General features: G+C 37.0%; 3 protein-coding genes and 1 long non-coding RNA gene across 5 annotated transcripts; 2 read left to right on the forward strand and 2 right to left on the reverse strand.

Moving 5' to 3' along the window:
• Nucleotides 1-2,549: 2,549 nt before the first annotated feature.
• On the forward strand, nt 2,550-4,116 carry LOC121254800 (3-ketoacyl-CoA synthase 7). Its single transcript, XM_041154956.1, has one exon. It carries the CDS (start codon nt 2,579-2,581, stop codon nt 3,983-3,985), a length of 1,407 nt encoding a protein of 468 aa, XP_041010890.1. The 5' UTR covers nt 2,550-2,578; the 3' UTR covers nt 3,986-4,116.
• Nucleotides 4,117-4,729: 613 nt separating this feature from the next.
• Nucleotides 4,730-11,257, reverse strand: LOC121254799 (pentatricopeptide repeat-containing protein At1g10910, chloroplastic). 2 transcript variants are annotated; one of them, XM_041154955.1, is made up of 10 exons: nt 10,772-11,257; nt 10,043-10,127; nt 9,277-9,540; nt 8,633-8,935; nt 8,257-8,361; nt 7,457-7,556; nt 6,560-6,879; nt 6,132-6,308; nt 5,919-6,047; nt 4,730-5,247 (listed from the first exon to the last, which is right to left on the reverse strand). In XM_041154955.1, exons 1-10 carry the CDS (start codon nt 11,101-11,103, stop codon nt 5,032-5,034), a joined length of 2,031 nt encoding a protein of 676 aa, XP_041010889.1. In that variant the 5' UTR covers nt 11,104-11,257; the 3' UTR covers nt 4,730-5,031. The 2 variants fall into 2 exon arrangements, with proteins under 2 accessions (XP_041010889.1, XP_041010888.1); XM_041154954.1 differs by having other exon boundaries at nt 5,919-6,308.
• Nucleotides 11,258-11,403: 146 nt separating this feature from the next.
• On the forward strand, nt 11,404-24,741 carry LOC121254797 (DExH-box ATP-dependent RNA helicase DExH9). Its single transcript, XM_041154950.1, has 14 exons — nt 11,404-11,920; nt 14,608-14,808; nt 14,899-15,117; nt 16,342-16,680; nt 17,254-17,358; nt 18,413-18,523; nt 19,478-19,728; nt 20,355-20,478; nt 21,399-21,681; nt 21,772-21,926; nt 22,448-22,597; nt 22,694-22,926; nt 23,344-23,608; nt 24,255-24,741. Exons 1-14 carry the CDS (start codon nt 11,639-11,641, stop codon nt 24,531-24,533), a joined length of 2,997 nt encoding a protein of 998 aa, XP_041010884.1. The 5' UTR covers nt 11,404-11,638; the 3' UTR covers nt 24,534-24,741.
• Nucleotides 24,742-26,002: 1,261 nt separating this feature from the next.
• Nucleotides 26,003-27,856, reverse strand: LOC121255950. The gene is made up of 4 exons (XR_005938891.1): nt 27,782-27,856; nt 26,309-26,374; nt 26,127-26,191; nt 26,003-26,041 (listed from the first exon to the last, which is right to left on the reverse strand). It is a non-coding gene; the product is annotated as an uncharacterized LOC121255950 (long non-coding RNA).
• Nucleotides 27,857-27,867: the final 11 nt, after the last annotated feature.

Here is a 27,867-nt window from a genome sequence, read left to right on the forward strand (position 1 = left end):
TCAAGCTTTTAACGATGAGATGAAATGGGTAGAAATGAATAAATAAGATCTAAAAAATAATAAACAAAATAAAAACTAAGGAATTCAGACCGACATATCCTCACGGTTTGAATTGACACTCCACCTCTGATCTCTATCTGTAAGGTTTGTAGTTTTAATCGTTGGGTGCCGTTCAAGGTGAGGCTTCTTATTCACTTTCTGCATACACACCTGAGGCGAAAAAGGCCCAGACCACATGTTTGGAACTGAACATGGCGCGTCCTAGGAGGTCTCCATTGGATTCTGGTGTTGCACTGGACTAGTCGAGCTGTACCTGATTTTAAGTTTTCCCGACAACAAAGTTTATATTAATCTGAAGGGTACATACTACATACCCTCTCAACGGAGTTTTCTAGAAATAAATATACTTTTAAGTTGGATCTGAAGTCTGAACTATTCAGTATTCACCACGAAAGGGATAAATGCGAGGTGGGAGGGCCAGAGCTGGAAATCGGAATCGTGACCATCTCTGCATTCACAGATCTTGTAACGTGGCATGATTGATTTCTTTGTCTGCGATCACGACCTCACGACAGTTTAATATTTATTACTCCGATTCTCATTGCCCTTTTGTACCTACCCTTCTCTTCTCAGGACTCGTGCACGCCAAACTGCATACTGCATATTGTCCACCACCGCCATCACCATAGTTTATTCAGCAGAACCACCTGTCTTTTTCTCTCTTGATACAACGAATCTCACGCCTCTAAAGCACGATTGAATATACATTTTATGTTATAAGTTGTCTTATAATTCTGTTAACATGGTTCGAGTGAGAATGTATTGTTGGAATTTGGCCATTTGGATAGGTACAGAATAATTAAATAAAAACTTCATAAAATTAAAATTTTATTTTTAATATTATTTTTATTTGTAGCTTTGTAAAAATTATATTAATTTTTTGTATTTGGATAATAATTATGTAATGGTTAGATGAAAAATTAAAAGTCTAAAATTGAAACATGTTTTATGTATGAGAATTCCGTCCGGTTCCAAACTGGTCTGGTCTGGTATCGATTTTAATTTAACAAAACCAATCTGATTTCAGGTTTGAATTTTAAAACATTGGTTCGAACCGAATTGGATTGGTACATATATATATTATTTTTTAATTTTTTGTATTATATATAAAATATTTTTTATATGATTTATTTATATTATACATAACTTTTTATATTATATACTAAATTGCTAATTAATAAAACATAAAACTTTAAAATCTTATTATTCATGTCTATTAATCTTATAACATAAAATTTTAATCTTAAATATTAACATTAATATTAATTTATATATTAATTTATTAATACAAACCTACTTTTGATATATATATATATATATACACACACACGTCAAGGATAAATACACTTTTGGTATAATAAATTATAATATATATTTTTTTATAAATGCATTTCTATACATTTGATTATATATACTAATATAAAAAGTTTATAGACTAACTTATATAGACTATAGTTATATTTAATATTATACTAGTATGTGTTAATTATTATAAAATAATATATGTATACAATAATATAAATAGACTAATAGTTTTAGTTTATATCATATTATTATTAACATACATAACCAAGTATAAATTAGGACTCTTGATTTGCTTATTAGGAATTTGTGATGTGTCAAACTCTTGGTTCCCAGGTTTTGTTGAAATCTGCCTTTGGATTAATTCATTTGGTGGTATTGTTGGTTTAAATGATCAGCAAAATTTGGCGATGCCCAATATTTTTAGTAAAATAATTTCCTAAAAGCCTAAAGTGAAAAAAAGTATTACTATATTCACTACTGACAGTGCTAATTACACCATATAAACTAGATTGGATTGGTAAAATCAAAAGTTTCGATTTTGACGATAAATCGATTATGCGATTTTTAAAATCGGACTGATTACATCATTTTTGAGAATAAAATTATAAGAAATTTTAAAAATTTTATATCTCATTTCTATATATAAACGTCTCCTGAAAATTTATGGAGAGATCCTTTTATTATATCTATAAATCTATTAATTCCGTATCAAAACTAAAAAAATACTTGCCCAAATCATTTTTCTCTTTATTATTATTATTAGTTTACCTTGGACTGAAATTGAACAATAAAATGGCGATCCTGTGGTTGAAAGTCCGAACCAACAATTCAAAACTCGAAGACAAGAGCAGCATAAGAATGAAGTAGGCATAAAAACACAACTCTTTTGCAAGTGTCCTAATGACATGATTGGAGCCTGTTGTTTTGGCGTCAATTTTGATAAAGGTAATTGCTTGTTTGACGGAAATTGCTAATTAAAGTTCAGGCTTTTGGTGCTTTACAATGCGGTTTGTACATGCGAACTGCATGTGTGATCAAATAAACGTATTTAAGTCGTGATCTGAACATAAAAAAGGTGTCTGTTCCTATTCGTCCACTCAATTTGCATGGGAGAGAGAGAGAGAGAGAGAGAGAGAGAGAGTTCTTTCATCGCTTATTGCCTAACTGTATATTAACCAAATTAAAGCATAAAAAATAAATTCCTAACGATCAAATGATCAAGAATCTGACAATGGATACCGGATTGCTTAGATTTTTTTCATTGTCAAAGCTTTCTATAATTAGAGAATCTCCAATCTCCATCATCCATTTCTTAGCAGCAACTGCTTTATTCATTGCACTTGTAATCTGTTTCACTATCAGAAAATCATGGTCCCATTCTGTCTATCTGGTTGACTTTTGTTGTTATTTGCCTCCCGATTGTTTGCGAGCTCCACATGCCCATTTCATTGAACAGCTTGAAAGAAGCGATTTTTTTGACACAGACGGTATCGATTTCCAGGTGAAAGTACTTGAAAGATCAGGCATTGGAGTTGAGGCCAGCGCGCCTCTTGCATTGCATGAGCTCCCACCTGATCCTTCTTATAACAAAGCTCGTCATGAAACTGAGGAGGTTCTGTTCACAATCGTCAAGGACCTTCTTTCTAATAACAACGTAAATCCCCAAAGTATCGACATTCTCGTTTCCAACTGCAGTCTCTTCTGCCCAACACCGTCCATCACGTCTATGATCGTAAACAAGTTCGGATTCAGGAGCGATATAAAGGCTGTTAGCCTCAGTGGAATGGGCTGCAGTGCTGGAATGCTATCAATAAGTCTGGTTAAAGATCTTATGAAAGTTCACAAAAACTCGGTAGCTTTGGTTCTCAGCATGGAAGCGGCAACTCCCAATGGTTACAGAGGTAACGTCAAGTCCATGCTTATTGCCAACGTTTTGTTTCGAATGGGAGGAGCGGCTATTTTGCTTTCCAACAGGGAGCAAGACAAGCCAAAGGCCAAGTACAGACTCCAGAACCTTGTCCGAACCCACTTAGGGTCCAACGACCAAGCATACCAGTCTGTGTTCCAACAACCTGACAAAGATGGTCATGTCGGGGTGTCTTTATCACGGGCGCTTCTACATGTTGCAGCCAATGCTCTGAGGATAAACATATCCGAGTTAGGCCCTCGTGTCCTGCCGTACTCCGAGCAGCTGCAGTATGGGTGGTCTGTGATCAGGCAGAAAATATGGCCTTCAGCAGGCCGGAAGGGAATTTATGTTCCAAATTTCAAAAGGGCTTTTGAGCATTTCTGTATACATGCAGGTGGAAAAGCTGTCATTGATGCCATACAGGATAATCTCGGGTTGAGCAGGGAAGAAGGAGAAGCATCAAGAATGACATTATATAGGTTCGGCAACACTTCGTCTTCTTCGGTCTGGTATGAGCTCTGCTATCTGGAGGCAAAAGGAAGGGTGAAGAAGGGAGACCGAGTTTGGCAAATTGCATTCGGAAGTGGCTTCAAGTGTAATAGTGCAGTTTGGAAATGCATTTCAGATCTTGATCCCGAAGTTATAAGAAATGCATGGTCGGACAGAATCCATTTGTATCCTGTTGAGATCCCTGAAGTGTTTGACCATTAACCATCATAGCATATCTCTTCTTCCATGTATCCTGATTCTCATATATTATGGACAGTGAAATTAGTATTTAATCTAGCATTTGGGAAGAATGGTGATAGAGGGCCCGATATCAAATCCTTCAAGGAGATTCAGATATTTTACTGTAGATCCACCACAATTTCCATTTACCATTCCTCATATTGACAGGTAAACACTCTTCCAAACAGACTGAAGCAAGTTCTAGGGGAATTCCATTTATTCTCATTTATCAAGCTAAATTACAACTCCTACAAGTGAAACATAGTTGAATGCGCTACTTGTTTCCTAACCTTTGTAACGATGAAAATTGGGAACTATGAGCACATGATACATTGGAGAAAACTTACCATATTGCCTATGATTTCGCTATGCCTTTCTTGGTTTAATACAAAATCCAATTCGTGAATTAGCTCAAACAAGCCTCAATGGAAATTCCGGCAAGTCAGTGACACGATAACAAGTGGTCCCAGCCGCCACCACTGAATCTTTAAGACTACCAAAGTTGATTCATTTAACTTATTCAGTGCATTGAACATATCCAATCTGTTTATGGCCTATACATTTTGTTTAGCGCTGCTGTTCCATACAGGTCAACAGCCGTGCAAAGGTCCATTCCCTTACCTTATCTAGAGGTTTTAGTAGGTTGACAGCATCTCAAAAAGTCATGCATGGGCAACTGAACAAATTCCAGTCCATAAGGTCCAATCAATGGTCAAAGCTTTAGTAGCCATGAGAAATCTTGCAGTCGTTAAACATATAAGTTCTCTTCATACAATAATCAGAACTGTCAATTGAAATATGGTTGTATACATCAGGGTCGTAATCAATATCATTTAATCTTGTGGCTGTACATCACACCTAGCAACAATATTTGGGGATTTGCTATGCCGCTGATTCAAAAGTGTGACATATATGCCATGATTAAGTGTGTCATGCATAGTGAGGTAACGGCATCAAATCGGCAGCTATCTCACAAAAGGTTGCACGGCATTTAAATTTACCTTGAACTCTGCAATTTTATCCTTCATTTAATGAGATATCGATGCTTTTGATACCATATGCTGCTTGGACAACATTTCAGCAATTAGTTGGCGACCAAATATGTGTGAATTCTTGAGGATAAGGTTTCTTGTAGACGAATCAACAACATAACCTTGACATGGCATCCATTGTAACAGTTGTAGAAGCAATTCCTTCTTTTCAGGTTGGGCAATATAACGTGATATGACCATCTGAAATAACCCCTGAGGGAGAAATTGCAGCATGGTGAGCTAGTCTGAAATTCAAAAAGTCAAAAGTCAAAGGAAGAGGATGTATATAATGCACTGTATCCATTGAATGAAATCCATTGTAAGATGGATTCCCCAAGTACGGCCTTGCAAAGTATGTATCTATAGGACCTTTGATCCTCGCCTTCCACATCTATCTTCTTTTTCACTTCAGCACCCAAAGGCTCATAAGTAAAGCATGTTTTGCAGTGTTTCTGAAGTAAGGAGTAAGTTTCTTCATTAAAATAAAAAATTCCAAGATAACTACACCTTACTATTAGGATCTCCACCTCATTCTCTTTACATGGCCCGGTAATCTAATCACATATGGGACTCACCTAAGATATGACGAGTTTAGCAGTCAGGGTACTTTGATGAATTTCTAACACTTGACATCGCGGTATAGCTTGGGTTTTAAAACAAACAAATAAAAAAATTCCTAGATTTATTTCAAATAATGGCTTTGAATTATCATATTAAGATGCCCTTGCTGTTCACAATATTTTAGTTGCATCCTACTCATGGTGTGGTAGACACTAACATATATGTCCCATGTCTCATCTTGGCATTAAGGATGAATGCCGGTAGCAACAAACAAAAATATTTAAGCTTTTCAGAACAATTTATTTACTCCCGTAACTTTTTACCTGATCAATCTTATAGCCAGAACCATGGATCGCCTTTATAACATCATTTATCAAGTTGATGTTTCCGGAATTAAAAAATGCAATAGAGAACTTCTTTATTGCAGGCTTAGAGATCAACCCTGCATTGTCCTGAGCAGAGAATGTTTTACAAAAAAAATCACTAGTTTGATAGGTAAAGATAAATACAAGAATTCTTAAACCAAAATTGTATACCTTCACTACTACATAGGCCTCTTTGAGTAGCCTTCCAGCTATTAGAATGTGCAGAATCTTCTCATGAAGGGCCTTGCACATCGTTCTCTTACTATATCTCAACATATTGTACACAGAAAAAGCTTCTGAATGTGCTTTTTTCTTTCCAAGAAGAAACATTAAAGTGGAACAAAGTTCCTGCAAAATAAAAAAATGGAAATGAACATTTGTAGTTACAAGTAACTGCAGTTAATTGAACCATATGTTACCTGGACTAGGATAATATACAAAGGCAGGGAAAAACAATCTGTAAGAACTCGGGGTTGTATAATTATTTTAACATAACTCCGAGAGAGAGAGAGAGAGAGAGAGAGAGAGAGAGGCAACAAAGTAAAACAGTTTTGCTCTAGAATTCTCATGTGGAAGTTACAAATTCAACAAGGTCGTACCTCCTCTGGTTGGTAACCTCTATTGTGCATGTCCTCCATTGTCCTGTAAGCAAGCAGATACAGCTTCTCCTTACAGAAATATTTGATAAGGATATGAAAAGTTTTATAATCTGGACTGATTGCTAATCCATCCATTTTCCTTAGCATTTGCATTACGCTTTCCATTTCACCTGCTCTACAGTAAGCACAGAGCATTGTATTCAACATTACTAAGTCATATCTGTCATAGGTGGCTTCAAAATCCCTAGCCAACTGCTTTGCTTCTTCCAAAAGCCCACCCCGGCAAAATGCTGAAATCATGATACTATGGGAATAGCCATCTGCAGTTGGAACATAATTTATACAGATCAAGCAAAAAAGACAGAATAGTTAACCCATGCATGGCATACAAGAATTCTTCAAGAAATCCCAAAATCCAACGCTATTAACCTTAAAAGCCTACATGTTGTGTTCAAATTGGGTCACTTTCATCAGATTTAAGAATGAGGGCTCATGCACAACGCCAATGCTGACAAGCAATATAATCCAATTAGCCAGGAAGATTTCCAGTATATCTTATCAATTGTTTCCCTTGAGTAGCAATACAAACGAAAAAGTCTTGCAAACTAGATTTCAACTTAGTTGCTCAAGCAAATATAAAAGGAAAAGATTTTCCAGCAAGGATCACCACAAAATGTCCTTCAGGATTAACAACAGCTCACAGATCATAATTCCAGAAAGTGAATCTTGAGCTCATCAAACCATTTTGCAAAGCCGATAACTTTTTTTTTCTTCTTCTTCTTCTTATTATTATTATTATGCAGAGAAAGCCAAAGAATGAAGCACAGATAATAAAATACATATTTTAATGGTTAAGAGATGGTCGCCTTAATCCTCAATCTCTAACAGAAAACATACCAGATCTGATGGATTTTTCCTTTATTTCGTGAAAGAGTGATTTAGCTTCATCTATACACCCAGCCTTAGCAAGGCCATCCATCACTAAACAGTAGGGCATCTACAAATACATTCACGTTATGAGCCATAGAAGTTCAATACAAAATAATATAAGAAAGACGACTAATGTCAGCGGTAATTCATGATCCTTGGATTTCTCCCAAATCCAAGTGAGAGAACAGAAAACTTAAGCAAAACAATACATGAAACTGCAAGACAAATATGATCAGCAGTACTTCATGAACAATAGATAAAGTATTATCTGTTTATGAGAGAACAGAAAACTTAAGCAAATCAGAACATGGAACTGATTATAAAAAGAGGTTCCAACAAGTAAGCTACATGGTCAAATCATTATGAAGAAATATTTAGAAGGCTAAATTTGGTGGAGCATTGACAAATAGATACATGTGGGATAAAGTAAAGGACAGTTAACACACATGCACGTATATGTATGTATGCAAGTCCCCAGTCCAAGGGTCTCTGGATGACAAGCACAGGCGCATGAGAAGTTGTAACAAAGGCCATAGATCAATACCATTTCACAGGGAAAACATATTAAGATTATATGAGGAACTAAAATAAGTCTTCACTAACAATATTTACAAGAATATAAAATTAAGAAGATGCAAGAAATCAGAAGTTTTTGATAAATAAGGATTTCAGGTAGCAACATCCAGTAATGAAGCATATTACTCCAAAAAGAGTCATGTCACATGGTTACAATCTTTTATTACACATAACTGTAACAGATAGTGTACCTCTTCTTCAGCATAGCCCATGGTTTCCAGCTCAGCTAATAGTTCTCTTGATTTTTCAAACAAGCCTCCTCTAACATATACCTTTAATAAAGTTGTCAAAACTACCTGCAAGCATTTTCAGTATGAACTTGATGAGACACTGTAGCCAAAGTATTGACAACTACCTGACTCCAAAAGAAAAAAAAAAAAAAAAACTATATGGGATGTAAGTTAGTGTTTCAGTGAATGAATAAAAAATTAGGCCCATCCAAATCATCTGGCTACCAATTCCAAACCATCTCAAAGCACGTCGATTCCAAGGCCTTGTACATTAAGTAAAGGACAACACTGGTATCATATAACCATCTCTACTGGCAAAGTAAGCATGAAAACAAACCTTATTTGGCACTAACCCTGCAGATTTCATATCTTGAACCAGCTCATCGGCCTTTTGATAGTTTCCATTTATTGAGTAAGCATTGAGCAAGGAACTGTAATGAAATTTGTTCGGTGAGTGACCTTCATCTTTCATCTGGTTAAAATAGCTTTCTGCTTCTTCCCATTTATTATTTGAAGCACAAACAGCTAGAAGTGTCCCATAAATTACACTGTCCATGTGCAGCCCATTACGCAGAAGCTCCTGAACCAGCTCTAATGCCTTAGAATAACCATCTTTGACTTTGATGCAACCTGAAAGCAGCTAAGGATGCCAGTGATGAAATTCGATGAGTGAATCTTGAAATTATAAGTAGTACAGGATAAATAGAATATAACATCTTTGATTTCTCCGAAACTGTCACTTTTTACGCATTCCACTTCAAAACCTCAATGAGATGACCGGCATGAACTCAACAATCTAGCTGTTGCGAGCATGGCCATATATGGATCATTATCATAAGTTTGTGGTGATAATACTAACTTGCATCATAAGTTCTTTAGCATAAATGAACCATTTGTTTGTTTTTTCTGCATATTCCGATTGACAAAAGCGTGCAAACAAGTGATAAATTGATATTACGTATATAAATTGAAATGGCCTACCGTGCTATATGTAACAGCATCTGGTGTTAATCCATCTCGCCTCATTTGGTGAAACAGTTTTATGCTTCTATCAAACTTTCCATTCCTGATCAGACAACTAAGAACAGAATTACATATAAAGACATTGTTTTTCGCTGATTCATCTTGAATGCCATTGTATATCTCTATTGCCTCTACAGGATTTAGGCTCTTCCCCATAAACTTCATATAAGTGCTATAAGATGAAGCGTTGATCTTGCCACTTTGTTGCATCCATTCAAAGAGCTGCAATAATTTCAACAGTGAAATACAAATTATGAAAATTTATTGGAAAAGAAATTAAACAACATAGTTAATTAGACTCATCATTCAAAAAGGATGGGAAACCGGGGGGGGGGGGGGGGGGGAGGAGAGAACCATATACAGAGAGAATATAGAGAGAGAAATTTTCAAGCACAATCTCTTTGAAAAAAAGATGAGTTCTAAGAGGCATCAGACTTATGAGAAATCATTCCAAACAACAGATAAAAAAAATATATATATATATATAAATATATATATTTGAAAGGTTAATTACATTTGATAAAAAAGGTGATTGTTTAAAAGAAACAACACGCACACACTTGCCATAGAATAAAACAAAACTGAATAACATACATCAAAGAGACATTCATGGAACGTATTACTTATTACATATAAAGCCAACTCCACAAATAAAACAGGGAGGCTAAACAATTAAAAATATCAATTGTTAGCTTTCCGAAACAAACAACAGTTTTCCAGTTACCTGGGAAAGATCCTGACATCTGTTTAGCTTTCCAAAATGTCGTAAAATGGCATTCATGTCTTGCACCTTCAAAATCCCTCCTAATCTGCATTAATATATATTACATAAGTCCAAGCGCAAATGCTAGACAGATGTTTCCTCCAGAAAAAAAAGAAGTTATTCTAAGATTTGAGCAATGAAGTTAAGATCACCACAATGACCACATCAGTTTTTATTTTATTTTTTTCCTGAAGAAAGAAGAATTAGTGTATAAAAGTTTCAAAGAATTCGAACACCGAACCCCCTAAAGTTAGAGGTAAGCATTTCTATTCTTGCGCTTCAGATAAGTTTGTGGACTTTGAAGCGTCTACTTGAAATGTGAACGAGAAAACCACCCTATTGTGAACGCCCTCTACAGATAAAACATTTAAAACAACGAATCGACTAACATATAATAATAATAAAAAAAAGAACCAACTTGACTTCACTTCCAACAATCACCAAGCTTGCACTCGAGAAACAATTCATAATCCAAGTGCCATGCAACAAACGCAACAGAAATGTCAAATATATAAACAGTGTAATGAAAATCCATGACTTGCATGTAAAAACAAAAATTTCTTCCGTTAATTAAAAACCCAGATGATACATCATCACTCATAAAAAATTGACTAAACTAAGCAACAAAGTAAACAATTTGACATGGCAAACACTCATATAAAAAAAGCTATGAGTGAACGGGTAGATCACCTTGCAATAGCCGGGCCCAAGTCGGATGCCTGCTGAACTTCAAGAGTGGCAGATTGCCTTTCTAAGTAGGACTTGGAGTGGCGCCTCTTATGAACCCCAGTAACCGAGCCATTTCCATTTTTATTTTTAACGCTATTAGGTGGTTCTTCACGGAGAGTTGTCGTTGTCGTTGCCGTTGCAGCCGCTGTTTTGGGTTGGGAATTCCTCTTGGCTGATCTCGCGGTAGTGGGGGAGGTGGTGGAAAGGGATACAGAAGGAATTATAGGAAAGGGCACGGGTAAGTAGCGGAAGTTGGTGTGCTGAAACCCAGCGCCGAGCAAAGACATATCCATCAGTATTCGGGCATTCAGACGGGAATCAGAGAATCTCGACAAGCGCCCGGGGGGGGGGGGGGGTGGAGTTGCTACACAGACCTTAATAAGAAGGATAGAGAGTCAGAGACCCACGGGAGAGACAAGGCATCCTTTATGGTCCTTCAAATTCTGTATTTTATAATATATACCCCCAATTTCCTAATAATTCTCAATGTGGCCTTCGAATTTTAAATTTTACAATATTATCCCAAGTTGCCCAGGAAAACGTTTATATGACAATAGAAAGAGAGGGCGCGTCTCAAGGAGTGGGGAACGCGAAGTTGTGCGTTAGTAGCAGCAATTGGTTAACGGCACCTTCTTCTCGCTGTCTGTCCCGACTCCCGCTCACCGCCGCCTTAGCAACCGACAATCTCTCTCTCTCCGCAAGAAAATTTCGGACTTTCTTAGTCTTGCCTTGATTCTACCAACTTGTTTCTGTTTCTGAAGTTCTCTTGTTCTTATAAGCCTCCATCTCTCTAGGGTTTTCGAAGCACTTCTTGAGCTTTCGCTGTTCATGGAAGCTCTAATGGGATCTTCCAAGCGAAAGTTGGCAGACGATATACAAGCGGAGCCTCTGCTTCCGCAGAAACGACAGCAGAGAGAAAACGAGTTAGTGGTGGCCGACGATGGAGAACCTGTCGCCTGTTTACACGACGTGTCGTTTCCGGAAGGCTATGTTCCTCCTGCTCGAACTCCCTCCTCTTCAGCGGAACCGCCTGCAAAAGTCTTTGAATTCACTCTGGACCCTTTCCAGTCTGAAGCCATCAAATGCCTCGAGAGCGGGGAGTCCGTCATGGTACAATATTTTTACTTACCTACATATGCCTGCTCAAATTTTTTTTTTTATAAATAAAAATATTATATATATATATATATATATCTATAAAAGAGTAATTAAGTACACTCAATTATTACAAGAGAACTGTTCATAATAGAAAATTCCTAATAATCCAATAGCCCGTGAAAAACAACCAAAAATACACTATAAAAAAAAAAACCCAAAATACACCAAGCCCGATCCCAACTCCTTGCCTCCCGTAGAACTAAAACTCTATCCAAAAACTCCACCCCAACTCTCTTGTTTTCCGTCTTCACAATGCCCTCCTTTTAGACTTTCCTCTAATTGAGCTACCACACTTAGCGTCGTAGTTGATTGCCCAAGAAAGGAACTGTAACTCCTTGCTTTTCTTGAAAATTGATTTGGTTTTAAGCCCGTGGCTTGCCTCAATCGTAGTGATTAGTTTTTTAAATTGGTTTTCACATCCTCCATGCGAAATTCTCACGAACTGTTCAATCTCGTTAACTTTAAGCAGAATCCAATCCGATAGTGGAGGAAGAGAGACTTGGGGAGCGACATTATCCTCAGACCCAGTATCCAGCTGCACTCCCGACTCTAGGCATTTCTTTACACAAGGCACCAACGCCAAATTCATATTCAAATCCTGTACCTCCTCAGCAACTCCATTGGTTCTCTCCAATGGTATGACATCAAATCCCTTCACCTCTAGTGAACCTTTATGTGCAACTTTAGCGGGTCCCTTCACCAATGGTATGACACAATTTTCCTTCAATTCCGACGAGGGAGCCATAGTTTTTTCGAGTACAGAAGTCAATTGAGGCGAATGACATTCCATTATGGATGTCTCTACACCGATACCCGACGTAGAACCCACTTCAAATAACCTAGACTTCCTTTTGACCCGCCATTCTCTTCTGGATCTGGTTATAGGAACAGAGCTGAATCTGATTTTCTGTTTTCCTTTATCTAAGTTTAAAGGATTTGGGCCTATCTTAGTCTTGTTTCTTACAACCTTGTTGCCTCCAGCTGAAAGTAGGTCTATTTTTTAGGACAAAAAAGTTATCGTTGCCTTCAATTCGACAAGTTGAGTTTTCATCTCCTTTAAAGAATTATGCATCGTGACAAGTTGGTTCTGAGGCGTGATCTGCAAACCACTTTCACCAATCCCCTCACTAGGAACCCTCAAAGCATGACCCGTCTTCAGAGCTGCCGCATATGATTGCCTTGCCACCGTGGATGTACTTGTGATTCACCTCCAAGTTGATGTTCTCATTCTTCTTTTGGTTTTCCTTCTTTGATCCATCAGCAAAAAGCACATCCGCAGCTCTGCATAATTCTGCAGCAAATTTCTCCCACAGACCTTCATACTCTTCAGGAATGACTACAACACTCTGCCGGCCTCCTCCACCATATTCGGTGCCGTTAGAAACCTACCATGCTCGTTGGAGCATCGTTGAGTCATGAATGTTTTGTTTACTTCGCGCAAGTGTTTTGTGAAATCCAAATTTCGCCCCGTCTGTAATACTGCTTACACCGTAGCCATCAGCCATTCTATACCACTACGTCCCATCACTACAAATCTCTAAACCCTTCTACTCCTCTCCACAATTTTAAGAATGACCTTCATGTTTCTGGCAGAAGCTCAAAAGCCTTCGATTCCACCTGAAAGCGCACCAGCTCCCACACTAATATTAAACCTTCAACTTCAAATGCAGGGGCATCCCAAGCTGCATGTCTTCATTTTGTCGAGAAAAAGCAGTGCATGAAGGAGGCTGGGAAAACAGATGCCCCTAACCTGAGTTAACAGAGAAAACAGAGTCGCCAGAGGATGACCAAGGTTGAAGGCCCACAATGTGGTCGCCGGAGTCCGTTTAAACAGGCTATAACGATGGCTAATGCAAAGGCTCAGGTCGCAATTCGCCGTAGGAGGTTACGGAAGAGCAGCAGAGAACTCCCAGTCGCTGGAGAACAACCGACGTCAGAGGCCCCACAACAGAGTTGCCTGGGTCTGTCGTTCAGGTTTGTGGCGGTGTTGAAGTGCATGGCGACAATTTGACACCTCCGACAAAGAAGAAAATCGAAGAGCTAGTTCGCCGGCAAGGACTGATGCCGGACGGCCCACAGCAAGGATGCCGGGGCCCGTCGGCCTCGCCTGTGATAGAGGTGCACCATTTTAATGTTATACAGTCTACTGAAAAAATCAGTAATAATCAGCACTTCCCAATCATGAACATCTCTAAAAAATCTCACATTCCATTGGAGAATATTATTGGAAAAAGATACAGAATCAGCAACAGTGGCATCTTTGTCTCTTGCCATTCTAAATAGGGAAGGAAAAGCATTCTTGAGAGTCAATTCCCCACACCAAAGATCATGCCAAAATTTTTGGAATTCACCACACCAACAATTGAATTAACTACTAATGATGTCCTGATTTAAAGGTGACTAGTAAGTTGGAATTAGTTTGAAGCTCATATGATCTCAGCAGTTACAGATTTGTCAAATTTTTTGCCGGAGTTGTAATTTAGAAATGGAGTTTGATGGAAAAGATAGAACAATGATTTTGATTATTTAAGCAAATTTCTCCACTCATAGCACTAAGGGTTCCTTGCAGCATGACTTCCTAGCAGATTGTTCTTTCTGTATTTTTTGCCAATCAACTTCATATTTGCATGCATTTTCAGGTGTCAGCCCATACTTCTGCTGGAAAAACTGTTGTAGCATTGTATGCTATTGCTATGTCATTGCGGAATAAGCAACGGGTAATATACACTTCACCAATCAAGGCACTCAGCAACCAAAAATATAGGGAGTTTAAAGAAGAGTTTTCAGATGTGGGTTTGATGACCGGTGATGTGACGATTGAACCCAATGCTTCTTGCTTGGTAGGTCTTTTGGATGATGTCCACTGTTGTTGTTCTTTTTGAGCATCAAGAGTTCTATTTTTATAACTCTAAGTTGCAATTCAATTTCAGGTAATGACAACAGAAATATGGCGTAGTATGCAGTACAAAGGATCCGAAATTACACGGGAGGTTGCTTGGATTATTTTTGATGAGGTACATTACATGCGTGACCGTGAAAGAGGGGTAGTTTGGGAAGAGAGCATTGTTATGGCTCCGAAGAACTCTCGATTTGTATTCCTCTCAGCAACTGTGCCTAATGCAAAGGAATTTGCTGATTGGGTTGCAAAGGTGATTTTCTCTTAATTGAATATGGTTGTCTTCTCATCAAAGTTGATTGATTGAAATAGGCATAGCTCCAGAATTTTTTTATGTGCACTTTAATGCTTTGGTTCTCAGCTTTTGTACTTGATGGAAACAATGTCCATGACTTTCTTTCCTTAATCTAGAATGTATTTAGGTGTTTCTTCTGTATACTTCCTGTGTACATGGGCTATGCCTATTTCATTCGTATGAATAAAATTTACTTCTTACTTATATTAAAAAAAAGAATATGCTTATTAACACTCTGAACAACATTTGCATGTATAACATGATTAATAACACCTCTCAGTACTTTCGGGATCATTCTGCTATATTGAATACACGTGCACAATATAACTAGTGATGAAGATCCTTTCTGGAAATCCATTGCCAGAGAACAGGCAGAACAATTTGAGTATAAGCTAGAGTACATAGTATAAAGTCATATATGATTATCATAGGGTTTAGCTTGTTGTTTTGGTGTGCTGGGGGGTGACCCAATGACAATTGTGCCTTTGATCATGCTGATATGATTACCAAAAATAATCCTTGTAGAAACCGGTCAAATCCTTTTTTCAAACTCATTTTGTCTACATGGATCCCTTTTGCTCATTTTGAGAAGTTTTTATAACTAATTCAGGTACATGTTAAATGTACATGGTGTGCAAACAGTAAGTAAATGTATTCCATGAAAGATGGCAAAGAGGAAAACGAGGGGCAAAACAACTCTCTCAATTAGGATTTTCAAGTGGCAAGCCAAGCCTCGATAAACATCTCGCATAGTATGGGTCAAGAGCTTGAAACCTCACTTGTGCCTAAAATGGCCACCCTTGGGGTGCAGCATGGCCTAGTAATTGTCTATCGCGTGTGGAACAGGGAGACTGTGCGTTCCTAAGGGAGAAAAATTCTTTTTCAGCTCACTTTTTTCTGGGCAATAGCTTTAGATTTTAATGGGCGTTACATTCATGATTTCATTATATCTATTTCTTCTTCCTAGCTAGGTGTTCTCTCTTGTATACATCCGGAGTACTTGACTATGCCTACTAATATTAATAAAATTAAAAAAATATTTTCTTGATTAGACTTATAAAAAAAATTTGACTTCATCTATAATCTAATATTTGAATTTAGAGCGTGGAAATAGTTTCTTATAAATCTTTTATTTTGAATCTTGACGTGGAAATAGATACTTTTTTGATGAAATCGATGCAGGTTCACCAACAACCATGTCACATTGTTTATACTGATTATAGGCCAACACCTCTTCAGCATTATATTTTCCCTTCTGGTGGTGATGGTCTATACTTGGTGGTGGATGAAAAGGGAAAATTCCGTGAGGATAGCTTTCAGAAATCTTTAAATGCACTTGTTCCTGCTAGCGAGGGTGTCAAGAAAAAGGAGAATGGAAAGTGGCAAAAGGGTATAACCATAGGCAGAGTTGGTGAAGAAAGTGACATCTTCAAGATGGTGAAAATGATCATTCAGCGTCAATATGATCCCGTTATACTATTCAGCTTTAGCAAAAGGGAATGTGAGTTTCTTGCAATGCAGGTAATTTTCTATTTTGGTGTAAATTTGCTTTATTTGAGTAAGGGAGCATGCTTCTGATTTACCAAATTTTTCCAGACTGATTATTGTTAGCATGGTCATTTTACTTTAGTTTTTTTTTTTATAGTATATTTTATAGAAAAATAACTTGGAAGTAGTGTCACATTGCCATGATCTTTGAATATATTATGGATTACTTGTATCCTTTTCTAGTTCCTAACTAGGTGTATTCTCTTGTATACTTCCTGGGTACTTGGGCTATGCTTATTTCAATATTAATAAAATATCTTCTTACTTATAGAAAAAAATACTTGTATTTCCAATGATTCATTTCTTTTGCTAATTTTTTGTTTAAACAAATGGCCTATAAAAAATCACTTGACAATGTTTCCATTGCAACATTGTTCTTTTGGTTAAAAATGTCCTCTATGTTTTGCGCACCATTCACTGATCAAAAAGTTTTGGGCACCATTCATCATGATGGTGCATGCTACTAGATCCATGTGGATTTTACTCTAATTCATCTGAGTATAAATATGTGAATAAGAGTTTTAGTTCTCTTATTTGGCGTTTTAGATGGCAAAATTGGATCTGAATGAGGATGATGAGAAAGTGAATGTAGAAACTATTTTTTGGAGTGCTATGGATATTCTTTCAGATGACGATAAGAAGCTTCCTCAGGTGAGTTCTTATTCTGTGTATGTCAAACATCTGTTTATGTTTGTGTGCATCCGAGCCAATATAGTGGTTTTGAAGATGCAACTTGGACACAAAACCCTTAAAGGTGCAATGCTGGTAGAATTGCCCACCTCTCAGTAATGTATCTTGCTCGACTTATTTTATTGTAGTTTTTTTATCCGGATGCTCTCTCTCCCTCTCTCTCTCTCTTAGATACAATTACACACACACAAACACACACACACACCCAATATCCTCCTTTTTACCGACATTTTTTTTATACCTTGCTTCTCCCGCAAACAAGTGGAGTTAATGGAATAGCTTTAAGCCCATGTTTTTACAGTTTTGCTTTCTCTTTTCTCCTAATGAACGAAAGGCAAGATATATGTATGTTTTAGAAATCCTGTCCTGGTTTATCTTGATGATCTTGCAAACATTGAGACCTTAAATGGTGTCTAGTAAAGGAATAACTAATAAGCAAAAAAATAATATGAGCTGTCCCATTGATTATGTTTGGATGAAGATGGCTACTTGTTAGAAAATGGGCAATATAAATTTAACAAATAAAATCCAATTAGAGCAAATGTGATGTGCTGCGTCTATGTATGTCAATATATGAGGTGGGATCTAAAATTTTGTGATATCAGTATGTGCTGTGCCTAGTTGTCAAATAGTGGGCTTGAGATGAGCTGTGAATTTTAACATCATGGGTTCCATTCACCACTTGGAGTTCTCATGGATTACCTGAATATGATTTGCCTGATACATGATTCTAATGGGTGGGGTCATCTATCCGGGAATTGGTCTCCAAGAGTGGCTCCAGAAAGCCCTACCTTGGTGAGGTTCCATGTCATAAAAAAACGTGGTTTGCTATGGCACATTTAAGCATTACTAATGCATTTGATTACTGTATGCTGACCATGATTATGGGTGTAGCTCTGTTTAGATCTAGTTTTAATGCTACATGTTAATTTAAGTAGCTTTTGTGGTTTTGTATCAATTTTAATGCTTTTGAATATTTTTTTCTTCATTAGTGCTTTTGATTTTTTTTACACAGGTTTCTAATATTTTACCCCTCCTGAAACGTGGGATTGGGGTGCATCATTCTGGCTTGCTTCCCATTTTGAAGGAAGTTATTGAGATATTATTCCAGGAAGGATTGATCAAGGTTTGAAGCATATTATAGATTTATTTATTTTTTAAACGATAGAGAAAAACTATAATCCGTTTACGTGTATCTTCCGGAACTTAATAAGTGACCTATAAAAAAAAAACTTAGTAAGTAACTAACATTTCTATACTATTCACCTGAATAGTTCTGAGCAGAATTTCTTCTATTTGATCGATTAACAAATGCATGCACTTGAAATAGTATACATTCAGTTTTACTTATCAATATAAGCCCTTAAGGGTTGGCTCAAGTGGTAAAGACCTTGGTCTTGGTGGTATACTTCCTCCAGATCTAAGTTTCGAACCTGTAGGTGGAAATAATTTCTTGGGGCCATTAGACGGAATTTCCCCTTGAAATTACATGAGGTGCACTTGCGTGAAGCTTCTTGCTAAGGGCTTATGCACCCTTGAGATTAGTCGGGACTTTGTTCCTGGACACCCGATGCCTATAAAATAAAAGCTTATCAAATCACTTATCAGGGGAAAAAGTGTAGTACCACAAGTAATCAGGAGATGGGAGTAGTCTCTAAACCATATTATAACAGGTTAGCTCATGCAATATATTTTTGGCCCTCGCAAACTCTGCTAGTTTTTCTTTTATCTCCAACTTGATGCCTTCGTTGTTCAAGAACTAATGACAACTTACCTATTTGTGTTTTTTTTGCCCCATCTATTTGGAGAGTAAATGGTTGAAGAAACTGATTGACGCTTGTTTTTGTTTCTGGTTTTCCTTCTTCATTCTTTGGTTTTTTGGGTGTCTTCAATAAACTAATTTATTGTTTTCTTCTAACATAAAATAAAAAATATATATTTTCTTCTCTATTTTTACCCCCCCCCCTGGACTCATTAATTTCATCTGCACCATTCAGGGGCAAATATTTTAGGTTTTCAAATTTTAATGTGAATTATTATTCATATTTGCAATATTAAAAATAGATTTATTTCCCTACAGTGCTTGTTTGCCTCGGAGACCTTCAGCATAGGTTTGAATATGCCTGCTAAAACTGTGGTATTTACAAATGTCCGTAAATTTGATGGGGATAAGTTCAGATGGATTTCCAGTGGAGAATATATACAGATGAGTGGCCGTGCTGGTCGTCGAGGTATCGATAAACGTGGAATATGCATCCTTATGGTTGACGAGAAACTGGAACCTTCTACGGCTAAGATGATGCTCAAAGGAAATGCCGATTGTTTGAACAGGTAAAGCATGGTATTCTCCAGGTGAATTGTATGTTCTAAATAAGTGCTGTGGATAAATTACTGCTGCTTCTGGATGGAGGAACATTTTGTAGAATTCGTTTCATAATCTTATTGGCATGAGAGGGCAGAAGTGAAAATACTTGAGAAACTCCCATTTTGAATTAGTTTCTCATCTGTACCTCCCGAAATTGGCAGTTGTGGTCTGATGGAGAGCTAAATAATTTTACACACACACACAAGCACACATGTATGGACATAAGTAACGTAAATGGTCAAGAAATCATAAAGCTTTCTCCCGTTTCCTTATTTGGTTTGGTTTTAGATATTGGTCCTTCATATTTTGCAATTCTAGGCATGTTTATTATTTGTTAATTGGTAGTGTAACATTGCTTTTGTTTTGGCACTTGTGTGTAGTTGTGTTTGAAAAGCACAAATTTGGAACCACTAGAAACTCAGGAGTCTAAAGCCTAAAGAATTAGAAGAGCCCACACTTTTCATGCAGTAGGTCCATCTGTATAAACGAAATAATTTTTCATGGAACTAGAATTCAATTCATTTATGTAGTTGCAATTGACCATAAAGATATTGGAACTGCATTCACTGATTTCCATTTCAATGCATTGCAGTGCCTTCCATTTAAGCTACAATATGATTTTGAATCAAATGCGTTGTGAAGATGGAGATCCTGAAAATTTGCTTCGTAATTCATTCTATCAGTTCCAAGCCGACCGTGCCATTCCAAGTCTTGAGGTTAGTTGACGATTGCAGAGGACACATCTTGAAATTAATGACTTTGGCTAATGTTCTTGTTTGGAGCCAACTTTCCATATTTTAAGTTTTGGTTTTTCGAATTCTTGTTTTGATCTTTTGGGGGAGGATAGATATTTAATTGGTAAAACTAGATTCTGTTTGAAGGTCTTTCTTTTTTCTTTTCTTTTTTTTTTTTTTTTTTTAAATTTTCCCCTCTACATAGACCAAGCGAATACCTGAATAACTCAAAGATGAGAGACCTAGCCCAGGATATCACCTTTGTATCTGACTCTAAGGACCATAAAGATGTCAAGAAGTCACATATAAATAGTGAAAAAAATGGAAAAATAGCCATTTAGATAGTAGTGGACAGTTAAAAAAAAGTTGGACTGCAGAGAGCAGAAGAATTTCTTTATCAACACCCATTTCCTCTGGAATGTATCTATTGACTTTAATGGACTTGGCCTGCATGAGTTTTTAGCATCTTTTTCATCCTCAAGATAGGTGCATCTCCTGTTTACTTCCTGTGTACTTGTGGAAATCATCTTCTGTTGTGCATCTTTTTCATCTTCTGCTGTGCCTATCAATAAAGTTCTATTGCTTATCAACAAAAAAAAAAAAGTCTTGACAAAAAAGTTTAGACAGAAAATATGTGAGATTGAGACCTTGCATAGACCACTCCGTACAGAATGAAAAGATGATCCTACGACAGAAGGGAGAGCATCTTGTGGAAATCAAGGACCTGCATTTCCTTTATCAGATGAACAAATAAAAAGAAAATGATATAAATTATCTGATTTTTTAACTCAATGTTGATGTTAAACAAAGCTTCTCCACTGGTCTTCCTGGTCTGGATTTCAGCCAATATTTCATCCCTGAGATTTTAGACTAAAATGTACCCTTATTTGTTGTATTTGCAGAAACAAGTAAAGGATCTTGAAGAAGAGAGGAATTCAATTATAATTGAAGAAGAAGATAGTTTAAAGAATTATTACGATCTGCTACAGCAGTACAGAAGCTTGAAGAAGGATGTTCGTGATATTGTGTTCTCTCCAAAGTACTGCTTACCTTTCTTGCAGGCTAGAAGGCTCGTGTGTATTGAATGCTCTAGGTCTGAAGAAGTTTCCCCATCTTTCTCTATCAAGGACCCCGTCACATGGGGAGTGATAATAAATTTTGAAAGAGTAAAAAGTGTATCTGAAGGTGAGAACTGTCAATGGTTTCTCACTGAACATGGCCATCTTTCTTTTAATTCAAACTCGTGAATTATTAAACAATTAATGTGTGGTCCAGATGATGCAAATAGAAAGCCCGAAGATGGAGACTACACAGTGGATATTCTTACAAGATGTGTGGTGAGCAAAGATGGAATTGCGAAAAAAACCATTAAGATTGTCCCATTGAAAGAGCCTGGAGAACCTGTTGTTGTTTCTGTTCCTATCTCCCAGGCAAAGACCCCAATTCTTCTCTGTTGTTTTATGTTGTCAATCTCCAACATGTTGATTAATTTATTTCTTTTATCGATAAAACTTGTTTATTCTATCCATTGAAAGTTGCAGTTGTGATTATTTTGGGGCTTTCTGAATCTGTTACATATCAGTTCTTTAGTTATGAAATAGTAATAGCACGATCTGAGCTTGGAGTTTATCGTTGAGATGAGTAGCTTTTCAAGTTTATTAACTCGCCTATGTTTTTGAATGGGTGGTCTATTGGTAAATGCAGAACAGCTGGGTGTTTTGTTTAGAGAGATAATCGAACTGCTCTATATGATTAAAAGGATTCGCTCTTTAATTGATTCATGCTTTTGTGTCCGCTATTCAACTGGCCTTTGTGTTGCCAGAGAAAATAGCATTTGCTTTTCTCTTATGTTCTACTGTGATATCTTTACTTTTTTTATTCTTAAATTCTTTGTTGACTCCACTGATTAGTCACTCACTGAAGAATTAATAGCCTCTCATATCATGAACAGATTATTAGTTTGAGTAGTATTCTTATGGTCATACCAAAGGATCTATTGCCCTTGGAAACTCGAGAAAACACACTGAAGAAGGTTTCTGAAGTTATTTCAAGATTTGCAGAAAAAGGGGTACCTCTTCTAGATCCAGAAGAAGATCTGAAGGTATTACTCCAACTTCAGTTTCATGTTCCCATGTGTGCATATATATATATATATATATATATATCATGCAATTACTACCTGCTTTGTTATTTTCAGATTCAAAGCAGCTCATACAGAAAAGCAGCTCGTAGAATAGAGGCTCTAGAGAGCCTTTTTGACAAGCATGAAATTGCTAAATCTCCCCTTATTGAACAAAAGCTCAAAGTTTTCCACATGAAGCAAGAATTGGCTGCTAAGATCAAGTTGCTTAAGAAGACAATACGCTCTTCCACTGTGTTGGCCTTTAAAGATGAATTCAAGGCTAGAAAACGGGCACTTCGGAGGCTAGGGTAATGAGACTTTTCTTTACTTCACTTTACTTCTTGCTCTCACACCCATTATTCTCCCTTTTTAGTAGCTTCATGCACAAGCTCTATGACGTGACCTCGGTTCTGATAGCAGGATTTCCAACTCTTTTTGCTTTGATTTTTTGGTATCATATTCTTTTGCTTTTTAATTTTAATCTTTTGGCAACAAAGAAATTTGTTAGATTATTTGTCTATGGTGAGAAGACAATCACGAAGTTTGGCCCAAGACTATTAGTTCTGGCTGAACCTTTTGCACAAACAGGATATTTGATAATTTTCTTGTTACTCTTGGTAAAAAGAAAATTATGGAAGGTTTTTAGACGTTCCAAAGATTTACTTTTCCATGGGCCTTATTAATGAGATGTTATACTAAAATGCTTGGAGTGGATATAATTGCAGATATGTCACAAATGAAGATGTTGTGGGGTTGAAAGGGAGAGTTGCTTGTGAAATCAGTAGTGCGGATGAGTTGACCCTATCAGAGCTTATGTTTAATGGGGTTTTAAAGGACATAACGGTGGAAGAGATGGTTTCTCTCCTTTCTTGCTTTGTCTGGCAGGAGAAACTTCAAAATGCTCCAAAGCCTAGGGAAGAACTTGACTCGCTCTTTGTACAGTTACAAGATATAGCTCGTAGGGTTGCCAAAGTTCAGCTTGAGTGCAAGGTAATGGTGGAACTTCTTCTTGGTATTGTTCATTTTTTTAGAAGTTTGAACTCAACTCTTAAGTTACAGAAGAATATTATTATAATTTTATCACGCAGATGGAATTTGGAACTCAATTTAGATGTTAATTCGGAGTTGAGTGAGTCAACATAAGAGTTGGGTTAAAAGAAACTATGGGTTCAAAGAGAATGAAAGTGCCTCATATTATGCACTCGCTGTTTTCTTTTCCTTTTTCTCTTTTGAGTCTGTTTTTGGGGGTGGGGGAGGGTTTGGGTTGAGACTGAACTATTGAACTAGAAAACCGAATTACTTACAAGAAGAATTCTTGTGGCTTTGTTCCCAAGTTAGATACAGGCTAAGCACACTCTCAAAATACTTTGGAAGTGGGGCAACAACAGAAACGAAGATTATCTAGTGATCAGAGGAGCTGTAATGACACTATACGTGTGATGGTTTTCATCAAATGACTTTGAAATGGATGTTATTTGTGTCCTGCCATATATTTAAGTCTATTAGGATAGTCTTTGAGATCATCAGTCAAACCATATTCCTAAGCCATATAAATGTCATAAGAGATGGCAATGTTATTATAATGTCTGCAAATACGTTGTTTCAATAACTGAGTTTGTACCTTTTATTTTCTCAGGTCCAAATTGATGTGGAGAACTTTGTGAGTTCGTTTCGGTCAGATATCATGGAGGCTGTGTATGCTTGGGCAAAAGGATCCAAGTTCTATGAGATCATGGAAATTACACAGGTTTTCGAGGGCAGCTTGATCAGGGCAATTCGTAGACTGGAGGAAGTTCTTCAGCAGCTCATACAAGCAGCAAAGTCTATTGGAGAAACTGAGCTTGTATCAAAATTTGAAGAGGCTGTTTCCAAGATCAAGAGGGATATCGTCTTTGCAGCATCTCTCTACTTGTAGTTTTTACCTGGAGAACAATATTCTTTTTATTATTTATGATTTGAGGATGTAGAATTATGGCTAACTTATCTGCTGAGGTAATAAGTATAGGGAGATCTCTTTGCGAGGAAAGTGATGTAAAAGTAATTAGATTTAGCGGAAGTTCGGGGCTGCACACCCCATGGCAATTTTGGGATTAACCTTAAAAGGTGATATTTCCTTTTCGTTATTCTTTTTTGTTTTATTAGTACTTTTCTTTTGCTAGGAAATGTTAGTGCGTTCTAAAGGAAGAAGTAAGGTATAAGAAAATGAAATCAATGAGAAAATGTTATTGCAATTTTGGTTCGAGTAAGCCAAAGTTGTAATACATTTTTTGCGCTCTTCCAAACTTTTAAATATTGAGGTTGACATGATATGATTCCGAGGTTTACGTAGCAAAACCCAATCGCTTGTGCCCTGTAACAATCAAGCTTTAGCGCACTCTCAATTCTCTGATCTATCTAAGAGGCATCTCCTCAAATGGTTGGCTAGCAGGCTGAGCAGGAGATATCTTCGATGATGTTAATTAGGTTCAGATCAACCAAAAACGCAAATAAATAGAACAAAGACATAAAAACACCAAAACAAAGGAATCTCATCCGTTCCTTGCATTCGAACGATTCAAAAAAATTTATGGAGCTTCCATCAGGAAAAAAATTCTTCCCCCCATGGTGGGAGGAGCTGGGAGATGCAGAGACTTTCTTGGATGCTACTATAAAACTAAAACTAAAACCTATTGGAAGAGAGCATTCACTTTTGACATCATAACTTTGCTTCTATACAATTTTTCCTATCATTAAGTTGTAAGTGTACTGTCTCATCCTCGACTATGGCCCTGTAAAAAACCGAATAATCATTCTTCTCATGCAGCCTTTAAGCTCTAGGATAAAATCTTGTAGTATTGTTTTTGCTGCTCCAACAATGGAAGACATGTTAAAAGGAGATGGAAAAAATGAATTGGCCTAGTTAGTGACTCAAGTATCCTCGCACCGGATACTAATAAGTAGAGACCAAATCATACCTTGTCTGACACAGAAAAAGAGATTTTACTCGGAGCTTGCTCAAAATGTGTCGTCTTGATGGTCCATGGAGCTGCATCAGAAGTGCTCTCAGTTGATGTTAGTTTCTCTTCAAGAGCAATCATTGCAGCTTCATTCATCAATCATTAGTAGAAATTTAGATGTTTGGTGCAAAATCCCTACACCAATCCCCACTCCCCTCAAGAACATACAAACAGAGGATCAGTTTCAACATTATATAAAACAAGATCTATTCAGCATCAACAAACCAGTGCAGCAAGATCAGCTCCACTCAAATTCTCACAAGCTTCCATTCGCCCAATAGCACTCAAATCAACGTTGGCATCAATAGGCTTCTTCTTCCCAAGCACTTTCAATATCAGCCCACGCTCATCCGAACTGGGCAAAGGAATGTAAAGAAGTTTACTGAATCTACAATGCTGTAAGACAGCATGGTCCATCACCTCAGGTCTGCCAGTAGCAATGACAACAGGAAGGAATTAATAAGAAGGTAATCACCAGAGTGCATTGAAGAACATTAAACAATGAGATTTACCTATTTGTTGCACCGATGACAAAAACACCCCTCCGCTGCTCTGCACCGTCTAACTCTATAAGTAACTGCAGTTGTACACAATGAGGTTAATTTTATCAATATTGGAGCATAAATTGCTAAACAGAAAATGTATTTGAGTAGAGCAGCAGGATTTTGTTCAGGCTCTTAAGAAATTATTTGACCTGGTTCAGTAATCTCTCGACAACCCATCCCCCTTCTTCACCACGCTTTGTTGTCAAAGCATCCACCTGCAAATCATAGGGGAAGAAACAAAATTCTCAAAAAAAAGTTTTATAATTAATAAGAAACTTTATTTTCAAGAACAGGCAAACCCAAGTACATAGGACGGATACAAAGGAAATACCTAAATCACTCTAAAAACAAAAGAAAAGCTAATACAAATTCAGAAAGTTAACGTCATCCATTACAAGAATTTTAGCCCACAGGCACAAAGTACTAAAGAAAAAATCTCCTAAGTTCTCCCATCGAACGTTCTTTGTATTGATTATAAAAAATTAATCAAGACAAAATTAAGGACCACAGCGTAACCCATTCAAAAATGTATAATGAATGGAAGCCTCATCAAGACACCCATGTTAAAAATCATGTTCTCTACAACAAGATCCAGCTGCAAAAATCATGTTAAACACAAGCTTGCAATTGATTTGATCCATTGGAGTTGATCAATACTATGTGAAAAAAAAAAAACAGTTGATGAAATGATGCGGTGATATGACCAGTTGCTCAGCACCCACTCCACATACATATCCACAGCCATTTAATATCCCTTATCATGCAATTCCCAAGTGCAGAGCAACCCGAGTGACTTACATTTGTTTTCAAATATGAAAGAATGATAAGAGTAAAACATAGACCATTCGGGGTCAACTTAATATATCCAGAAAGATACATTCAATCTATGAAGCTGTAGAATTGATGAGTGATGCTGTGACCTTTTGATGTCCTATCACCATTACAAAGCTTTTATATGATGCCAACTTAACTCGTGCTAAAAAATGACTTGGGTTTACAGTATTTTCAGAAAAAACACCATGAACTCTCAGATTCAAATTGATAGTTGGAAAAATGAAACTTCACCCTCCTTTACCAGAGAAACTCAAGACCATGATTACTGAAGAATTTGATGTGCCAGTAGAAGAAACAACTTTCAAGGGTTAATCAATTTTAATTCTTGAATATCATTGGAAAAGAGTCGCACAAATACTCGCCTATGTCCAATGATGTTAAAGTCAATGGATAGGTTGTCAGGGCATCATAAACTGATTATGATAATTTCCTCTCTTCCTTCTTGTAGAGACCCCTCCACCCCCCGAATAATACACACAACAAAGTTGATCACAAGATCATAATTATGCTTTTCCTATCGAGGGGATTATGAGACTCTCGGAACTAGGGGTGTCTTAAATGTGTGAGAGAGAGAACAGCAAGGGTCCAAGGGAAATGGGGAATCGACATCGTGCGCTAATGAGATATGAAAATGATTCTAAGAGATGAGAAAGAAAGAAATGGGGGAGTGTGGACAGTCCTACCATCCAGACTTGGAGACAATGATACAACATTTATAGTTTCAAAATGGCAATGACATCAACATAACATGAATAATAAACATTTAGCATGCACAGAGAACCACAAACCTCGTCAAAGAAAAGTATGCATGGTGAACACGTCCTTGCACGGCTAAATAATGTCCAAACTGCCAGTTCACTTTCTCCAACATATT

This window comes from Juglans microcarpa x Juglans regia, chromosome 3D, assembly GCF_004785595.1.
Source record: "Juglans microcarpa x Juglans regia isolate MS1-56 chromosome 3D, Jm3101_v1.0, whole genome shotgun sequence".
NCBI classification, from domain to species: domain Eukaryota; kingdom Viridiplantae; phylum Streptophyta; class Magnoliopsida; order Fagales; family Juglandaceae; genus Juglans; species Juglans microcarpa x Juglans regia.

Excerpts from the sequence above, each read along its gene's own strand:
- LOC121254800 (XM_041154956.1), top strand. The coding sequence starts at position 2,579 with ATGATCAAGAATCTGACAATGGATACCGGATTGCTTAGATTTTTTTCA.
- LOC121254799 (XM_041154954.1), bottom strand. The coding sequence starts at position 11,103 with ATGGATATGTCTTTGCTCGGCGCTGGGTTTCAGCACACCAACTTCCGC. Across the intron at positions 8,936-9,276 it reads ATGCTGTTACATATAGCACG|CTGCTTTCAGGTTGCATCAA; the intron begins GTAGGCCATTTC and ends TGGCATCCTTAG. Across the intron at positions 5,248-5,918 it reads CTGGCTATAAGATTGATCAG|GGGTTATTTCAGATGGTCAT; the intron begins GTAAAAAGTTAC and ends TTTCTCCCTCAG.
- LOC121254797 (XM_041154950.1), top strand. The coding sequence starts at position 11,639 with ATGGAAGCTCTAATGGGATCTTCCAAGCGAAAGTTGGCAGACGATATA. Across the intron at positions 18,524-19,477 it reads TCCAGGAAGGATTGATCAAG|TGCTTGTTTGCCTCGGAGAC; the intron begins GTTTGAAGCATA and ends ATTTCCCTACAG. Across the intron at positions 19,729-20,354 it reads AATGCCGATTGTTTGAACAG|TGCCTTCCATTTAAGCTACA; the intron begins GTAAAGCATGGT and ends AATGCATTGCAG.